The 19,037-nt window shown below is 45.8% G+C and overlaps 1 protein-coding gene across 1 annotated transcript in view; it reads right to left on the bottom strand.

Moving 5' to 3' along the window:
• The window catches only part of DACT2 (dishevelled binding antagonist of beta catenin 2), a 55,239-nt gene extending 36,202 nt beyond the window's left edge, over positions 1-19,037 (bottom strand). The window contains exons 1-2 of the mRNA XM_025194750.1: positions 19,027-19,037; positions 16,104-16,278 (exon numbers count right to left, since the gene is read on the bottom strand). Of these exons, the coding sequence (XP_025050535.1) occupies positions 16,104-16,278; positions 19,027-19,037 (186 nt within the window). The remainder of the gene's footprint in view (positions 1-16,103; positions 16,279-19,026) is intronic.

The raw sequence follows: 19,037 nt of genomic DNA, 5'->3' as shown, positions 1-19,037 counted from the left end.
CTGGTGCATCTGGACCCCAACATTGAAGCCATGCCCTTGGACCACATTGGCAGCAGCTGGTATGGAGGAGACTGGCTGGTGCTGGTGCTGGGAGTGCTGGCATGGGAAAGTGGATCTGCCTCTTCCATGTCCCCTTGCCTCTACCCTTCTGCCTCCCTGACTCTGTTCACCAGCACCTCCGTTCAGTGATCGAGAGTTTTGGTGCTTTTAGTGCACATGCTTTGCTTCACCCTTGGGTCGCACATGCCCGCCAGGTGGACTGTACTGGATCGCAACAGATCCAGCCATTTTTTGATGTCCTCCTTCAGCGGACGTTCCCTCACTACAGGGATCATCTGGCTAAGGAGGGCATCACTAGCGCTGAGGGTCTTAGTGGCCTCAAGGAAGGGCAAGAGGACCACCAAGATCTGGTAGATGGTATCCCGCTCCACTATAAGGGGGCCGCTGATCCTAATCTCCCTGAGCAAGGCCATCTCATGGATGGTCTTCTGTTGCTCCACCAGCCTTTCTAGCATCAGGTATGTGGAGTTCCACTGAGTCTCCACATCCTGCATAATTTTGTGCTGTGGGATGCTCAGCTCTGCCTGTTTCTCCTACAGCATCTTGCCTGCCTTGATGCTCTGGTGGAAGTAACCCGCCACCTTCCTGCATTTTGAAATCAGCTGGGTGGTAGTGACAGCACCATTACCAGCAGCCCTGTCCCCTTCCAAGGCGTCCCTGACTATGAGGTGCTGCTTGTGTGCCACATAGCGGATGCCAACAAAGTTGCATCACGGACCACATCGACCATATTGGCCCCATTGTTGGTGACCATGAACCCATGGGTGAACTCACCCTGCCCAATGAGCCACCCCTGCACCGTGTGGTTCATGGCCACGATGATCTCTCTTGCCATGTAGGACTCATCCATCACCTTGGCTTGAAGGAGAGCCCAGCGACGGCCTGACTGATTGTACCAGTGCCTTGTGAGGGAGAGGTAGATGTGATCTCCACCCTGGCTGCTCCAGATGTCTGAGGTGAAATGCAAGGCTACCTGTGGTCCTGCTTTGTGCAGGTTCTCCCTCAAGTACTCCCTGAATTCCTCATACAGGGAGGGCACCACCATCCTTCTAGTGCATGTGGGCACTTGGTAGGATGGGGCCACGAGTTCCATGAGCTGCCTGAACCCTGGCCGCTCAACTAAGGAGAAGAGCTAGCCATCCAGAGCAAACAATGCTCTGGGTGCCCTTGCTCGCCCTTGCAATGCACATCCCCCTTTGTAGGCAGCTTTCCCCCACCGCTCCAGGGTGGCCTGCCTCTGCTTCAAGGGGAAAGGGGCTTTGGAGTGAGAGGGGGACTTCTCTTTGGGCATGCTTCCACTGGTTCCAGGCTAAGGAGGAAGAAGGGCAAGGGGGTGCTACCTCCTGAGATTCAGCAGCATCGCTGTGGTGGTGAAGTGTTTCACCTCCTTGCTCCGGCTGATCTACCTTTGGCAGTGCTGGCAGAAAGCAAACCTGGGATCATCTGCCAGCTCAAAATGCTCCCACACTACATTATCCCTCATTTCTGGGTTGAGGGTGGGGATCCTGCCTTATACCCCTCCTCAGGAGGCTGAGGCACAACAACAGGAGGAGCTGACTCATCTGAGACCCTTGCCTCCACAACCTCAACCTCCTCCGAGGTGCTTTCCAGAGAAGGAGACCTGGCTCTAGGGGAACTTTGAGGGGTGTGGATCACAAATTTGGATTCCCCCTCATTCCCCAGAATTTCTTTTGCTAGGGTGCTCAGGTCCCCTGCTTCTAGATCTAGCTCCTCCTCTGGTACTGGGAGGCTCATGCTGGGAGATGAAATTGGGGTGGAGGAGACTGTCATTCTGCTGTTGGTGGCAATTTCTGGTGTTAGGGGAGGTGGTGCAGGTGCAGGGACAGGTACTGCTCCCACCTCCTTCCTCCCACTGACAGCAGAAGACTCACCACTGCCAGGAAAGAGGGTGCGTCTATGTTTTTTGGGGTGGGGTGGGACTTGCAGCTCTAGTTCTCCTCCTACCCCATCTAGCCCATCTCCCTCCCCTGGCAGAAGACCTGGCACCTGTCTTTCCAGCATGCTTTATATTAATCTTTCCTGTGCTGGAAAATGTGTCTCTGTGTGTGTGCAGCTGTAATCTCTCTACTTTTCTCTCTGTGTGTAACTCACTAATAATATCTCTTCTTCTCTGATTATTGCATATGTCTGACTTCTTCTGTGTTGTGTTTACTGTATGTGTGTGTAATTAATAATAGTAATATCTCTTCTTCTTCTCTGTGTATGTGTGTGTGTGTAATGTATGTGCTTTCCTGCACAGTGATGAATCACACTGCCAGGGAAAACACAGCTTTCTTTTTAAAAAGTGTGTGTGTGGGTGGGAGGATGGGGACAAAAACAAATAAGAGGTTTTTGGGGAAAGAATAAATTTAAAAAAATGGATTGGATGGGGATAAGTAGAGGGATTCTAGGCAAGGGTAATTAGTAAACTATATCCAATCCTTTCCAAGAACAGAAACTAGCAGGAGATTGACTAGGAAGCCAAGCCAGTCCAGTCCTTTTCAGATGCTGTCACTCAGGCAGAAACAGCTCACAAAAGGGACAGAAAGGCTGCAGAAAGAGGCTTATATGTTGTTTCTAAATCCCTCCCCCAGAGCACTGTGGTTGGAAGGGGACTCAGGGAAAGATCACAGTCACTGGCTAGCTACAGATGTCAGTCTTCCCCCCCCCCCGGCTCTCCCTCCCTCTTCTCAGTTGAGGTTCCCCTGAAAGACTGCTTTCTGAATCTCTGAATCTCTGAATCTTTATCCAAACCTTTTCTGAATCAATTTGGAGGCTCAGAATTGATTAGGCATTTTTTTCCCACCTGATTCAATTTGGATTTGGTGATTTGGCCTCCAAATTGGGCTGAAACTTCTCTGAATTGAATCGGAGACCGAAGCTTTGCACAGCCCTACTATCTAGCCTCTCTATTCCCTGATACTATTCAGTCACCAGGAAATGAAACATCTCCTTTGCCTAAGAAATGGGATTTCATCAATAGCCTAGAACATTTGTTCTTTTTTCTGCTGTGAGGTGTTAATAAGGCTTATATTTTTCAAGACTTCCCTGACTTGAACGATATTGAAACCAATATTGGTAATAGATGCCTAGTCTGAATAACCCAACTCTCAAACTAGGTATCAAAAACTTTATTTCATTTTAGAATTAATTAAATTAGACATTCTTACTGTGGTCTGTCTTAAGTAAAGATATGTCAGTTCAAGGAGGTAGCTTCTGAAATGACGAAGTAAAGAACATAACAGGTGGTAAAAAGTATTATATTTGGCCCTGCAGAGATGCAAAAATTAGAGTGGCAAGGATTCTTCCATTTTGTTCCAGGGGGAAAATCAAGACATTTTGCCATTTCCTTGACAGGCCCTTTCACCATAGCTGCTCTGAGGCAGGATTAGAAGATTCCTGTAGACAAGGGTTTTTACCAATGCAGAAAGAGGAAGTGGGCCAGAGATTAAATGGTTTTTGGCATTTTCTTGTAAGGCAAGAAGAACAATTGAAGACGGGCAACCCAAAGGAGGGATGGGGAATATTAGATGTTTGCCACTTCTCCTGAGCATGAACAAAGGAGTAAGGACCAGGACTGAAAGCTCTTTGAATGGATCCTTTTTATGACAGCTCCTAGGCAGCAGGCCTCAACTACTGACTCCAGCACCATCTCTAGCATCAATCACCAAATGCCTGCAAATTCTCCCTAACACAGCCACACCCTATAGCTAATGCAGCCTCAAAAACTCAGAGACTCAGTGGTCCATAGAAACCTTATGAACTAGAATAGGCAAATAGGCTCTGTGCATTCCACTGTGGAGACTGTGCACAGGTGGTTACAATGCAGTCTACCTATCCAAGGAAGAGGAAGGAAATCATGAGGCTCATGCCTCGCAACGAGTTCCACAACTAGTGAGGCAATTTTATTTCCATTATGTATTTCCATTTTTGTATTGTTTCACTTTTCAAATGTTTATGCATTGGGGACCAGCTACTAGGAGATCCACCAAGGATTCCTCTGTTTACAGAAAATACTTTTATTTTCGTTATTAGACTGGTCTGATTGCAAAATGCCTTGATATATGAGTGGCTGGTAAAGAAGGAAGAAACAGAAAGTGGTATCCAAAAAAGTTCTAAAATGTCAAAAACACTTAAAATCCCTAACAGCCCCATACTCCACACAAAAAACAGTATCAGTTACACAATATAAAATCAGCTAATAGCAATGACATTAAAATGTGTACCACAATGGTATGCAATATTTCCTCCTCATAGTGGAATGTTCCCTCCTCTCTTTGCTGCCTTACCTTGACAGGCAAGGATGTGGGTGCACAAGGATCTCTCTTATTTCCCTTGCTCATCTTCCTTTAGCCACAGTGATGACAGCGACACTTCCTAATTGCTAATATGAGGCCTGAAAGCTAGCAATGTCTTGAATCAACTCTATCTAAAAAGTCTCATCCTTCTCTTTACAGATATTGTATGGGGCCTAGCTTGGCACAATAATGTGGGTGAAATTAGGTGTACTAGCATACATAGGTTTTCTAGCAGCATCTTCTTGCTTTTGATCCATGCAATGTGTACAGCACCAGAATTCTGCAATTGTTGTGTTCCAACTGCTGTGTTGTAGAATCAGAGAATCAGAGAAAATGAGGGTTGGAAGGGACCTCAGGAGGTCATTTAGTCCAACTCCCTGCTCAAAGCAGGCCCATTCCCAACTAGATGATCCCAGCCAAAGCTTTGTCTAGCTGTGTATTAAAAACCTCCAAGGATGGAGATTCCACAGCCTCTCTGGGTAACCTATTTCAGTGTTTTACTACCCTCCTAGTGAGAAAATTCTTCCTAATATCTAACCTAAACTTTGTTTGCTGCAACTTGAGCAGTATCTGTCATCTGCCACCACTGAGAACAGTCTAGCTCCATCCTCTTTTGAATCCCACTTCAGGTAGTTAAAGGCTGCTATTTAAAGGCTTCTCAGTCTTCCCTTCTCTAGACTATATAAACCCAGTTCTCTCAGCCTCTCCGCGTAAGTCATGTCCCTGAGCCCCCTCACCATTTTTGTTGCCCTCCTCTGGACTCTCTCCAACTTGCCCACATCCTTTCTGCAGTGGGAGGCCCAAAACTGAACATAGTACTCCAGATGTGGCCTCACCAGTGCTGAATGGAGGGGAATAATCACTTCCCCTGACCTGGCGGCAACACATCTACCAATTCAGGCCAGTATGCTGTGGGCCTTCTTGGCAATAAGGGCACACTACTGGCTCATATTCAGCTTATTGTCCACTATAATGCCCAGTTCCTTTTCTGGAGAGCTGCTGCCCAGCCAGTTAGCCTCCAGTCTGTACCAGTCTGTACCAGTGCATGGGACTGTTCAGTCCCAAGTGCAGGACTTTGCACTTGTCCTTACGGAACCTCAGGAGATTTCTTTTGGCCCAATCCTCCAATTTGTCTGAATCCTAGCCCTACCCTCTAGCGTATCTACTAGGGCTGTGTGAAGCTTCAGTCTGTGATTCAGTTCAGTGGAGATTCAGCCCAATTTGATGGCTGAATCTCCACATCTGAATCTATTCAGAGAGATTCGGAAAGATTAGGTGATTTGGACATAGACACAGCTTTAAATGTTTTTTCTACATACCTCAAGGTACCAGATGGCTCATGAATGTTGCCATGGTGGCACAGAGGGAGCATTCCGTAGGAGCACAGGAGGCTCCCCAGAATGCTTAGCAGCAGACCTGGAAGTGGACCAGAAGCCACAGTCCAGAAGTACTTCTGGTCCACTTCTGGATTTGCTGCTGAGCACGTGGGGGGCTCCCCGCGCTCCTGTGGGATGTTCCATCTGCCCAGTATCACAGAGTTCACGAGCCATGCCTGGTACCTCAAGGTATGTATAAAAAACACTTAAACCTGTCTGTGGCTGACTTGCTGATTCTCCAAATCAGCATCAAATCTTCAGTTTCGGATTTGGCCAAATCGAATTGGGGACAGTGATCCAAATCAACAAATGGAATCACTGTCCCCGACTTGGGCTGAATCTGAATTGAATATGGTGAGTTTTGCACACCCTTAGTATCTAATACTCCCCCCAGCTTGGTGTCACGGCAAACTTGCTGAGGGTGCACTCTGTGCCATGTTCTAGGTTGCTGATGAAGAAATTGAACAAAACTGGCACCAGAACCAACCCCTGGGGCACTCCATGTGACACCAGCTACCAACTAGAAGTTGAACCATTGATTACTACCCTCTGAGCCTGATGCTCCAGCCAGCTTTCTATTCACCTTACACTACATTCATCCAGCTTGTACTTCCTTAGCTTGCCTGCAAGAATGTTGTGGGAGACTGTATCAAAAGCCTTGCTAAAATCAAGATACATCACATCCACTGGTCTCCCCACATCCAGAGGTCCAGTTATCTCATTATAAAAGGCAATCAGGTTGGTTAGGCATGACTTGACCCTGGTGAATCTAAGCTCACTGTTCCTAATCACCTTTTTCTCCTCCATATGCTTAGAAATGGATTTCTTGAGGATCTGCTCCATGATTTTTCCAGGGACTGAGGTGAAGCTGACTGGTCTGTAGTTCCCTGAATCCTCCTTCTTCCCTTTCTTAAATATGGGCACTATGTTTTCCCTTTTCCAGTCATCTGGGACCTCTCCTGAGCTCCATGAGTTTTCAAAGATGATGGCCAGTGGGTCTGCAATCACATCAGCCAACTCACTCAGCACCCTCAGTTGCATCCTATCTGGCCCCACGGACTCTGCTCATCTCCTCCCCAAACTGTGCTGCCAGGTGTAGTAGTCTGGGAGCTGACCTTGCTTGTGAAGACTGAGGTGAAAAAGGCATTGAGCACTTCAGCCTTTACTGCATCCTCTGTCACAAGGTTGCCTCCCCCCGTTCAGTAAGGGACCCACACTTTCCCTGATCCTTCTCTTGCTACTGACATACTTGTAGAAACCCTTCTTGTTACCCTTCATATCCCTTGCTAGCTGCAACTCCAACTGTGGTTTGGCCTTCCTGACTTCATCCCTGTATGCCTGAACTATGCTCTTATACTTTTCCCTAGTTGGTTGTTCAAGTTTCCACTTCTTATAAGCTTCCTTTTTGTGATTTAGTTTACTGAAGAATTCCCTGCTAAGCCAAGCTTCTGACATATTTGCTAGTCTTCCTGAGCTTTGGGATGGTTTGTTCCTGCAATCTCAGAAAGGTTTCTTTAAAGTATAGCCAGCTCTCTAGGACTCCTCTCCCCTTCAGACTGGCTTCCTAGGGGATTCTGCCCATGAGTTCCCTGAGTGAGACCAAGTCTGCTTTTCTGAAGTCCAGGGTCCTTAGTCTGCTGTTCTCCATCCTTCCTTTCCTCAGGATCCTGAACTCAATCATCTTGTGGTTACTGCTGCTCAAGGTGCCATCCACTACTACATTCCCTACCAATCCTTCCCTGTTTGTGAGCAGCAGGTCAAGAACAGCATGGCCCCTAATTGGTCACTTCAGCACCTGTACCAAGAAGTTGTCCCCAATACTCTCCAAAAACTTTTTCCTGGATTGCCTGTGCACTGCTGTATTGCTCTCCCAACAGATGTCAGGGTGATTGAAGTCCCCCATGAGAACCAAGGCTTGTGATTGGGAAATTTCTGTTAGCTGTTTGAAGAAAGCTTCATCTACCACATCCTTCTGGTCTGGTGGTCTATAGCAGACCCTCATCACGACATCATCCTTGTTGCTCTCCCCTTTGACCCTAACCCAGAGACTTTCAACAGACCTATCTCTAGTTTCATACTAATGCATTGAGCAATCATATGGCTCTTTTATATAAAGTGCTACTCCTCATCCTCTTCTGCCCTGCCTGTCCTTCCTGAACTGTTTGTGCTCATGCATGACAGTGCTCCAGGCATGCAAGCTCCCACCAAGTCTCTGTTATTCCAATCACGTCATAGTTCTGTGACTGTGCGAGGACTTCCAATTCTTCCTGCTTGTTTCCCAGGATCTGTATGGCTCTGTTTACAGGCACCTAAGGTAACCCTGATTTCTCAGGAAGTATGAGAATACCTTTTCTCTTGCCCCCTCCTATTGGTCTTCCTTCAGGGCACGTACTTACCTTAGGGCTTGGTTTCCATCACCCGGCGAACCTAGTTTAGAGCACTCCTCACTAGCTTAGTGAGGAGTGCTCTAAACTAGGCATCTGTCTGTGAAGATACTCTTTCCTCTCTTCATCAGGTGGATCTCATCTCTTCCCAGCAATCCTTCTTCTTGGAACAACATCCCATGGTCAAACAAGCCAGAACCCTGCTGGCAACAGCACTTGCAGAACCAGGCATTGATCTGCAGGATGTACCTGCTCCTGCCTGGGCCCTTTCCCTTGACCAGAAGGATCAAAGAAAACATGGCCTGAGCCCCCATCCCCTTCACCTTTGCACCTAGAGCCCTGCAGTCATTTTTGATCTGCTCAGGGTCTCCCCTGGCAGTATCAGTGCTGCCCACATGGATGAGCAGCATGGGGTAGTAGTCAGAGGGCTAGATGAATCTTGGTAGTCCCTCTGTGACATCTCAGATCTGGGCTCTGGGCAAGCAGTGGACTTCTCAAGACAACTGGTCAGGTCAGCGCTCTGCCCAGAGTCCCTATTCCTCTTTGCTCTTCCCTTCCTTTCTACTCTCTGAATTCAACAGGAGGAGAAAGGAGGGGAGGAGCAGCCAGGAGCATTGTGTAGCCCTGTTTTGATGCTGCTCCTAAGGCTGTGTGCCACTGCTGCTTCTCCCATCTCCTCCTTTTTCTGCTTCTAAATTCAGCTTGGTGGGGGAGGGGGTGGAGAGAGAGAGCAAAAAGCAGCAGGCTTTGGAGCTGCTTGACAGCAGGGACTCTGGGCAGACCCTCCACTGGTGAGCTCACAGTTCACAGAACATGCAGAGCAAGCTCCAGCAGGAGCTGCTGAGAGCTCACTGGCATCCAGGATCACAGTGAGAGGCTGCAGCCACTTCCTCTTCAGCTGGGTGGCAAATGTACAATGAGCTGTCTTCCCTGTGCATATGTGTGGTTGCACCCCCGCCTCCACAATCCTGGATCTGTTCATGGCTACTCCTCTGCCTTGGCTGCTAGAGCCACTGCAGTGAAAGTGCAAAGTATATATAGCAGGGGGGAAGTAGGGGGAGTCATGTCCCTGCCTCTCTTTTAGCATCCCTCTTAGGCAGTGCCCAGGGCTAGTCCCCTACTCTCACACCTGTAGTTCCACTACTGGCATTCACTCAGGAAGCAGGAGATTGAGGTTCTAGGTCACCTTCCCCCAAGAGCAGATTTGAACCTACAAAGTGCTTTAAGAACCAGGCCACAGGTTAGGTATTGCCCAGGTGCCTCTTCCATGCTCTTTGGAGCCATGGTCCATGAGTAGTTAAAAGGGAGAGATATGTGGGGCCAAAAGGAGTTCAAGAGGAACTGTGCCTCAGTGAGAAGTAAGTATCCTGTCTTGGATGGGCAGGCTCCCTAGGTTCTAGCCTGGGTCTTCATTCCTAATGGGGAAGAAACTTCTGCACTGCTCTCTGTCCATTTTATCTGATGAATAGTAAATGCAAAGCACAGTGGGTCAGCTTCAAAAGGTGGGCTGGAGCAAGGTCTGTAATATGCTTAATTTGTGACCTTGTAGTTAGAGCACTTTGCTAGGGAGCATGAGATGCAGATTCAAATGTCTATTGAGTGAAGGGGACCTAAAACTTGGGTCTCCTACTGCCTGGCCAGGTGTCCTAGCCACTAGGCTTTGGGGCCAAAACTTGACATGCTCCTCCTCCTTGCCAATTTTGCTACTAGCAGGCATGCAGAACAATTCTCTTTCATCACCAGGCAAAATATAATTCAAAACTGTATGTAAGTGCCAAAACCAGCAGTTATGTGGCTTCATACATTAAATGGATGGAATTCTGCTTCAGATATTCTTAGCACCTTGGAGTGATGAACCTTGCCAGTGCATCCCAAATTGGTGCTCATTAACTTGTCTCTGTAATCCACTCAGTCCAGCAGAATAATGGAGTAGTACCATTTGCAGTTTTCATATTCACTTAGTCTTTCTGACAGGCTTGCTCTTGTTCCTCAGTGCCATCTCTATCGCTGTCTGGGTGACACCAGACCACTTTGGGAAGCCAAGTCCCTCAAATCCAGCCACTATTTCAGCCACATTATATATACTTCTCTCTCTTGAGCAAGCCATAACATCAGTTGACTCATAAACATCTACCAGTACAACACTGTGTGTTGATGCCAACACCAAATTGTTTATCCATGGAGCTGTAAGGGTTGGAAGCCAGTTTCCAGATGACAGGAGTTGCCTGCTTCCTTAGTTTGAATGTTTTGGAATTGAAGGATTGGGGCAAGCTTCTCACATGTTTCCATTAAGATCTGCTTCATTTTGCAGAAGTTCTGTAGCTACTGATGGTAATCCCAGTAGGGATCTGCCTGATCATACTATTTGAGTATGCTATTCCAGTTGTCCTGCACCAACCAGAATGTAAAAAATTCATAGCCATTACAGAGGAAGACTGGTATCTTCAGTCTGCCCTGGACAAATTGCTCTTCCATGGCTCAGGAACTGCTGCTGAAATGTCATTCATCCTCTCACAAAATCTCTACTCGGGTAAAAATATTTCTGATTCACTGCTGGCTTAAATGGAGGTAGCTCCATGAAACTTATTGGGGCTGGGAACCTTTAAGCCAGTTCTGAACTTGGCCCATTATGTTTTAAATAGTTTGCCATGCTTTGGACAACTGGCCTTATACCCTGTTGTATAAGGACCACATCAATACAGTTGCTAGGATTGCTACAGCTCTGGTTTTATGGATTGAAATACAATAACCCACTGGTCTCTCTGGACAGCTGTAACCTCTTAACTAGGGTTGGACTGAATAGCTTAAATGACTTGACTAGCTGCCAGAATGCCCAAAGCAAAAGGTTGCCAATGAAATGATAAGCAAGTATTTGCCCCTGATTCTGTGGTCCATTGGAACTGCAGGTGAGTATTAACTTTTTGGATGGTATCACTTAAATGATCCTGGCCAAATTCTGGTGAGCTGCTAGGCACAAATTGTTTGTTAGGCTGGAGCCTGAGGATGCAGTCCCAGACCTAAAATGTTTCCATATCTAGATACCAGAAAAGCACTTCAGAGAGACACTGGCACGGCAAGTGACAGAATGAAATAGTGTGAGGCAGGAACTAAAAACAGGAAGTGCAAGAGCTACCTGACATCTGTTTGAATGATCAATTGGACATTTTGGAACCTAAAAATATATTCAAGTTTTGATATCAGTTTGAGCTGGTCCTTACCCTATCTGCACTGATATATGCTTTCCCTGCTCCAATCTAATGGTTGTCACACCCAGCCAAGACTCTTAGGTTTTCTATTTTCCTATCATAACTGTAGTAACTCTGGCATCAACAGACGTGCTACCTCTACAGCTCTCTTATGTTTATGCTGTTTGCAGCAACTTTTAGCTACACTTGGATGAAAGTAGCACAGACCATTACTTCTCTCAGCCTCCTCTGAGCTAACAGACTCATCAGGTAATTTGCATTCACCCATCCTGGTCCCCGAAGATGACAAGCATTGGAATGTTTCCTCTCCCATCTGTGTAAATGTGAATTTTCCTCCCAAGGTTCTTCTTCCCCTAATTAGAAAGAAACAATCTCCCAGAATACTGTGAAAGCATGTTCTTCCTTTCCAGAATCCACCAGAAATGATATTAGGTTAATGTCTAAGCAACAGTATAGAGTAATCAGGTTTAGATTCCCCTCTTTGATCTCATGAGGGACATTACTATATATTTTGATCTCACTGAGCACACTAGAGACTTTAATACTAGCTGTCCATCTCAGTTTATGGATCAAGTTTTGTCCAGTCTCTGTCCCCAGAGGCAGCTGCTATCCTCATTGTTACCAAGAAGAACATTTGCCATCTGTTATCAAGGGTCTGAAACCTTAGCTAGCAGCTACCCCCATGGATGTTTTAATTGCTTGTAAAATAACACTGACATACCAGCTGCAGTGCAGATGAAGTACAAATACAGGCACACTTGCAAAAACGTACGTGTTTGTGTGCATGCACACATGTGCAGGTGCATGTCTGAAGAAACATTTCACCTTATTCCCACAGTGATGTGTTTTACATTAGTCAGTCAGACCTGCTGATGTGCAAGTAAAGTCTTGTGTGAATCCTGTAAAGTTCTTCCTAGAGCAAACTTGGACAGGCTGGCTGTGCTGTGCATACTTAGCAAGTATGATAATAAGCATATTCCATTCAAGAATCTCCTTGCTAGAAGTCTGTATAATTCACTCCTCCCAGAACACCAGATTATAGTTGCAACAGAAGCTCTTTCTTATGTGTTATACACCCTGTACATTATGGAGGCTACTTTATTTCTTTGTCATCTAAGTGAAGGTGTACATGAAGTGGCATGTAGTACTTTCTCTATTACCACAGAGATGTTCGATTGGATTTTAGCCAGCCCCTGGATGGAAATTCAGCAGGCTGTTGGGGGAGAGAATAATACCGGTCAGAAAGAATAATAGTGTTCCCTTCTAATGACCCCCAGATAAGGAGTGACAAGGTGAGGATGGGCCCATCTGGCCACAGAGTGAGGAGCACTCTTCTCCTTCTCTGAGGTTGTCAAAAGTATAGCACCAGACAACTATGTACATGCTGGGGGAAGCCAGAAAAGAAGCTGGCTGAGTCAAAGAAAGGCTTTGGGAATTACAGTAGAGCCAAAATGAAGGCTCCTTTAGCAGCCTTCCAGCATGCAGAGCAGAAGCCTGGCCTTGGGGGAAAGCTGATGATAAATTTGAGAGATTTAAGGCCCTGCAGATGTCACCATGGGAAAGAGGCCATCTTGGTTTGAAATACCTCTCCCCTTCACCCAGAAGAATGCTCTCCAACCCACATGGTCTGTGATCCAGTCACTGGACTGTAACTCAGAAACTGTGGGCGCATCTACATGAGATGCTTTACTGTGCATTAGACTAAGATCATGTGCGGTAAAGTGTCACCATCTACACGTGTGCTGGATTTACTGTACATTAAATTAGTGTAATGCACTGTTTGCTAGTCCCAACACATACAGGTACTAGTTAAATGGCATTTTAGGTAATGTGTAGTAGTGCAGGTGTAGATGCTGATCAGGAGCAATTCTGGTCCCAGTCAGCCCAGGCCACAGGGAGCTGTTGCTGCCTGGCTGAGCTCTGATGTGGGGGGAGCTGTGCTGGCTACAGGAGCAGCTGTCTCCTGGCTCTGTGCACTTTGGGGTGGGTCCTGATGTGCGTGGGGCTGGAAGACAGCTGCCCTTGCAGCTGGCACAGATCTCTTGGTGTCCCAATGTGCATGGGGCCAGGAGACAGCTGCCCCTGAAGTCAGCACAGCTCTCTTGGTCCCTTGCAAATAGGGAGTGGCCCCTATACCCCCCACCAGCCCCTGTACTGGCACCTAGGGGGGCCTGGAACTCCCCCTGGCTGCTGCAGGGGACAAGGCAGGGCAGGGGCAGCCTTGTTCTGGGCTGCCCCCATTGGGCGCAAATCTGCACCCTACAGGAACCACGTGTAGGTGTATTCCTGGTCACAATTTACTGCACCTTATTTTACTGAGCAGTAACATTACTGTACATTAATTCCACATGTAGATGCACCCTGTTAATATTAATCCCAACTCTGGCACAGATTTGTAGTGTGACTTTGGACAAGTCACTTAACCTTTCTAGGGCAGATAATAAACTCTTTCTACAGAATGATACCATGTGGCAATGCTAGCCCACAAGATCCTGTTCCATGTGCTCCTCTCTGGAGGATGCTGAGAAGAGAGGACTAGCTATTTCCTGAGTAACCCACAATCTTCTGGGATTGTGTCTCCAAAGAAGGCCTGCTAGTTCCAGAGTTGGATTTTATACTCTGTCATCACATTGGATTTTATGAATGTGGTCACTGAGATTGTTAGCTATATAAATTGCATACTAATTTCTTTGGTCATGTCTACCTCTAGTACAGGTAGCTGTGTCTGAGAGATTAACAATCACTCTGCTATCTCAGAGCTGAGCCCATAATAATCCCTATGGGTTATAATCCTATCGTTTCATTTTAAGCAGACAGAAGCTAATCCAGCTCTTTCTTGCTGAGGCACATCAGACAGTCTGCGTAAAATTAAATAAACTCGATTAGATTACAAGGTACTTCAAAGATACCCCACCTTGAACAGTTTATGAAATGAATTTGATTTAATGGGAATTGTGTGACAATAGTGAAAGAAAAATGCATCATCAGAAACAGGTTTTTCTCTTTGGGTGAAAGATCCTGGCCTAATAAAAATCCACAGCTGGTGTCTGTGACATATCCAAATCAGCAGGAGGTCTAGAATCTGTTTTGAGTTACCGCACTCCGTTTTAAAATGGCAGTTTTGTAGCTCTTTGCAAACCTTTTACTTCAGTCCAGAAAGTGGAAATATATTATGAGAAGGACCCAATATAAGGTGTTCAGGACCTACTATTACTCGAAATAAACAGCAGAACTGCCATTGACTTCAGTGACATTAGGATCATCCTTAGAAGCATATAAGCATCCACCTTTTCCTATCAAGGTCTAATTAAGGTCACTTCTGAGGCAAATGCAAAAAATGGAACTGTTTCATTGGAAAGTAATTTGCCATGACCAGCAGAAAGAAAAGGAAGATTAAAGTAAGCAAAATTCAGAAAAAAGAAAGCAGTTAATCAGATGGTTTGCTAAGATCTATTCTGCAGTGGGCATCTTTACCTTATTTCCCCTGAGTCTGGCACTCAAGCCCAGAAGTGCACTGCAATGCGGAAGGCAATCCCCTCCCTTTTTTATTACTTCTCAGTCAGCTATCAGTCTGGAATGAGACCACTTACCTTAATAATGCTCCTTCCTACACAAAAATCACAGGGGCAAATTTTTATAGGCTGATGTCTAACCTGTACCCACATTATTTTCTTGTGCCACTATATTTTCATGCAAAAGGAGTATTGGTGCCATAGGTGTCTGTGTAGAAACAGCATATGTGCATTTTTTAGCATAACCTTAGATCCAGTCTTTGACAATTTGTCCCACTTTTTGATAATTTTTTATTGAATGTGCATTAAAGATTATTTCAGGCTCTTGATTCCTGTTTCAATGGTCCAGAGTGACACCTAATGGTACACTATCAGCTTGCACCTTGATTAAGCAATTGAATAAGTACAATCCCCTGTCCAGTCATTCATCAAATGTTGAGAGCAAGATAGATAAAAACATGAATTAAAGCAAACAAATCAATTGGGTCAGATCCCAAACTGGTTCAAATAATCATACTTTCATTGAAGTCAAAGCTGTGCCAGTTAGTGGTGGCAGCAGCAGCAATCCCTCAATGCAAGGATGATTTCTACCACGGCTCCTTGATGGGTCTTAGGTGCCATAAGAGTCCAATCCTTGAGCCACAGCCCCATCCACAGAAGTGACAGGTCTTTCTGCAGGGGAGAATAGGCCATAGGTTAGGATTTACCCATTTTCCTTTCTCAGTTCTCTCTTCTCTGCTTTGAGGGTGAGATGCTTTATTTCAAAACAGGCTGCTGCTTGGTTGAGGTTGTAGCACTATTGGAGAGGTTTGGCAGGCAGCTCTTCCTAGTTCTGGATGTCAACATCCATTTCCTTGAGATAGGCCTTCAGTGTGTCTGTTTAGTATTTCCTTTGGCCACAGTGAGATCTCAGACTATTACTGAGATAGGAGTAGAGCACTTGTTTGAGAGTTGGGCATCCTCACACAATGTCCAGTTCAGTGAAATTGGTGCTTGAGGATTACTGACTCAATGCTGGTAACTTTGGCTTCAGCAAGGATGCTGGCAATTGTGCAGCAATGTTCCAATTTGATATGGAGGATTTTCCAGAAGCATCATTGGTGATACCTCTCCAGGTTCTTGAGAAGATGATGGTAGGTCACCCAAGTTTCACATCTGTAGAGGAGGGTAGGGATGATAACTGCATTGTAGACCTGGATCTTGGTGCCTTTCCAGAGATCACAATGAATAAAGACATGGTGAGCAGTTTCCCAAAGGAGACACTTACGTACTGGATCCTGTGCTGGATCTCCTCATCAGCATTCACTGTCTGAGACAGGTGGCTAATGAGTTGGGGGAAATGCTTGACTTCCTCCAGGGTTTTTCCTTCAGTGGTAATCCAGGGTGGAAGGGGGTCAAATTCATGGCTTGGGACAGTCTGATAGAACACTTCAGCCTTTTCCCTGTTGAGAGACAGAGGCCCCAAATTTGGTAGGCTTCTCTGAAAAGACCCAGTACAGTCTGTAGGCTTTGCTCAGTGTGCTCAAATATGGCAAAGTCAGCATGAAAATCAAGGATCATTGTCTTGAGTACTTCGATCTTTGATCAAAAACATTCCAGACTGAAGAGCCCTCCATTCATTCACTATTCTATGTCAATTCCAGAAGGAAGGTGGTCCTTAATGAGAAGCAAGATGACTGTAAAAAAAACGGTGAACAGACCTGGGGAGATGACATATCCTTGCTTGACCCCAGTTCGGATGACAAACGGATCTGTCTCCAACTGCTGCATAGGACAGTCACAATTATTTGGTCATGAAGAAGCCTCAGAACCTTGATGTGCTTTGGAAGACAAAGGGTAAAGAGCATAATTAAAGGCCCAATTCTGTTCTTATACCTGTGCTAACCTGATTAAGTAAATGAACCACTTGAAAATATAGTGAAGTGCAGTATATGGGGCTATATCTTACATCCATATTTTACACACATAAATGAAATAGTTGGAAGGAAATGAAATTAGAAAACTGAAATTAAATACTTCATTTTGATTTTGAATTGCTTGAATTTTTTTCCTGACGATTTCTTAAACAAATTCCTACAAAACATTTCAATTTTGATGAAATAGTATTTTACATTTGTTGTGTTGAATTTTTAAGAAGCAGCTGTACCTTATAATAACATTATTTTTAGTGGTGCAGATAAGAGAAACGTTCACTCTACCAAATGAAAAATACATCTATATGTGTCATGCAGTCTCCTTCATCTGAATTAGTGAAGGAAATTCTACATTATCTAAATACGGTTGAAACAAATATACCTTGTCTGTTGTGGTATGATGAAGATGTCTGACATTTAATATGCAGGATACAGATCATAGAGAAAGAACAAAATAAAGCAAAATAAAGCAAAATAAAAGGAAGAACTTTGGGATAATTTGAAGTTGTTTATAAATAAATGAGCAGTAGATTTCCACTTCACCTTACACTTACTAGGTGCGTCTACATGAGACGCTTCATGCGCAGAAGACTAATTCTACTCTGTATTAGTGCAGTGTGCAAAACCCGTGCTAATGTGCTAATGCACAATAGAATACATCTCCTGCACATTAATGTCACCAAAACCCATTCATCTGTGCTAATGCACAGTAGCCCTGATTATGGTGCATTACTAAACTTAATGTGCTGTAATTATGGTGTAGTAATAAACATGTAGACACACCTGCTGTGTTGGGTTATTTTACATTACTGTATTTTTAAAATTTGAAATACTGTAGTTAATGAATCAAAAAATAAATGGGAGAAATGCATTTACCAAATTATGTAATAATATGCCAGGGGTTGTCAACTGAGGGTGTGCATACCTCCGAGGGTACTTGAGATGGCCCTAGGGGGTATGTGCGGGTGGGTGGGGATGAAGTGTTGCCATGCAACATCCTGTGCTGCCATGCAGGTGCCGCTCGGCCAGCCAGATGCAGGGGGTGGGGGAAGCTTGCACACAGTGGCTGCCGCCGCTCCACATCCAACTGCGCACCACATCCCCCACTTGGCAGCCGGAAGTACACTACTCCACGTCCAGCTGCTGGGGATACAATGGTCTAAAAAGGTTGAAAACCCCTGTTATATGCAATGCATAATACAGTTACAGAGCAGGATAGGAAGAAAGGTAATAGGATGTAAAGAAATGTAGAAAGATTCTGGTATCAGCCAGGATAGTACATACAGGGCATATCTACATGAGATGCTTGATGGCAAAGTAGCAATTTACTGTGAAGTAAGCATGTGGATCTACACATACACATGCTTACTTCACAGTAAATCTCACTAATCCTGAGTAAATTTGCTATCTGCAAATGCAAGTAACAAATTTACTTCATATTAGTAATGGTACTGTAGCACTCAGGTAGATGCCTGGATGGGAACCAAATCTGTTCCCAGTCAGCAGTCCACAAGGAGTTGTGAGATAGCTCCCTACTGCCAGGGTAGGTTATGCCACAGCAGTCTGGGTAGGGTGTTTCAAGCTCCCTGCTCCCAGATCATGATTGCAGAGTTGCAGCTGTGAGACCATGGCAGGGGGCTGGGACCTACCCCACCACTGCAGCTCTTTCGAAGAACCAATGCCTCAAGCAGCTGATTGGGGCACGGGGCTCGGACCTGTCTCTGACCAGGACAGTTCCCGGCCAGCCCCAGGCTGGGCAGAGAAGTCTGCCTGTGCAGCCTGGAGCTGGATGGAGACCCTGGGTGACTGGTGCCACCTTAGTCAGGTGGGGCACATGCCCCCCTCTAGTGACCAGTCAGTGACCGGGGGGAGGGGGTCCCACGGCCAATCTCGCTGACCAGGGCGGTGCAGCAGCCCCAGGAAATGCCAGGAATGAGGATCTCCCTGGCAAAAGGCAGGCAGGAGGTGCCTTATAACCTTCAGCTACCACATGCACTCACAGGCCTGAGGCTTGCTGGTTGCAGTGGAGTTGTGAGGCTCCAGGTGAGCTCAGCTTAGATGCATGGGATACTAGCTTTCATTAAAGTCCTAGATACAGAAATTCATGGGCTCAATATAGACAGTGAATTCTGACACACTACAACCTGCTGGACATCTGACTCCCCAGGTACCTCTCCACTTTTACCTGTGCTGCTTCATCCCCCTTCTTCCCCCACTCCAGCCTGTCCCTCACCCCCTCATGCCTCCATTTCCATTTTCACTGACTGGCTTTCTTACCTGAATTGCAT

This window comes from Alligator sinensis, unplaced genomic scaffold, assembly GCF_000455745.1.
Source record: "Alligator sinensis unplaced genomic scaffold, ASM45574v1 scaffold448_1, whole genome shotgun sequence".
Lineage (NCBI taxonomy): Eukaryota > Metazoa > Chordata > Crocodylia > Alligatoridae > Alligator > Alligator sinensis.
The sequence above is the reverse complement of the archived record's forward strand: the minus strand, read 5'-3'. Positions and strand labels throughout refer to the sequence as shown.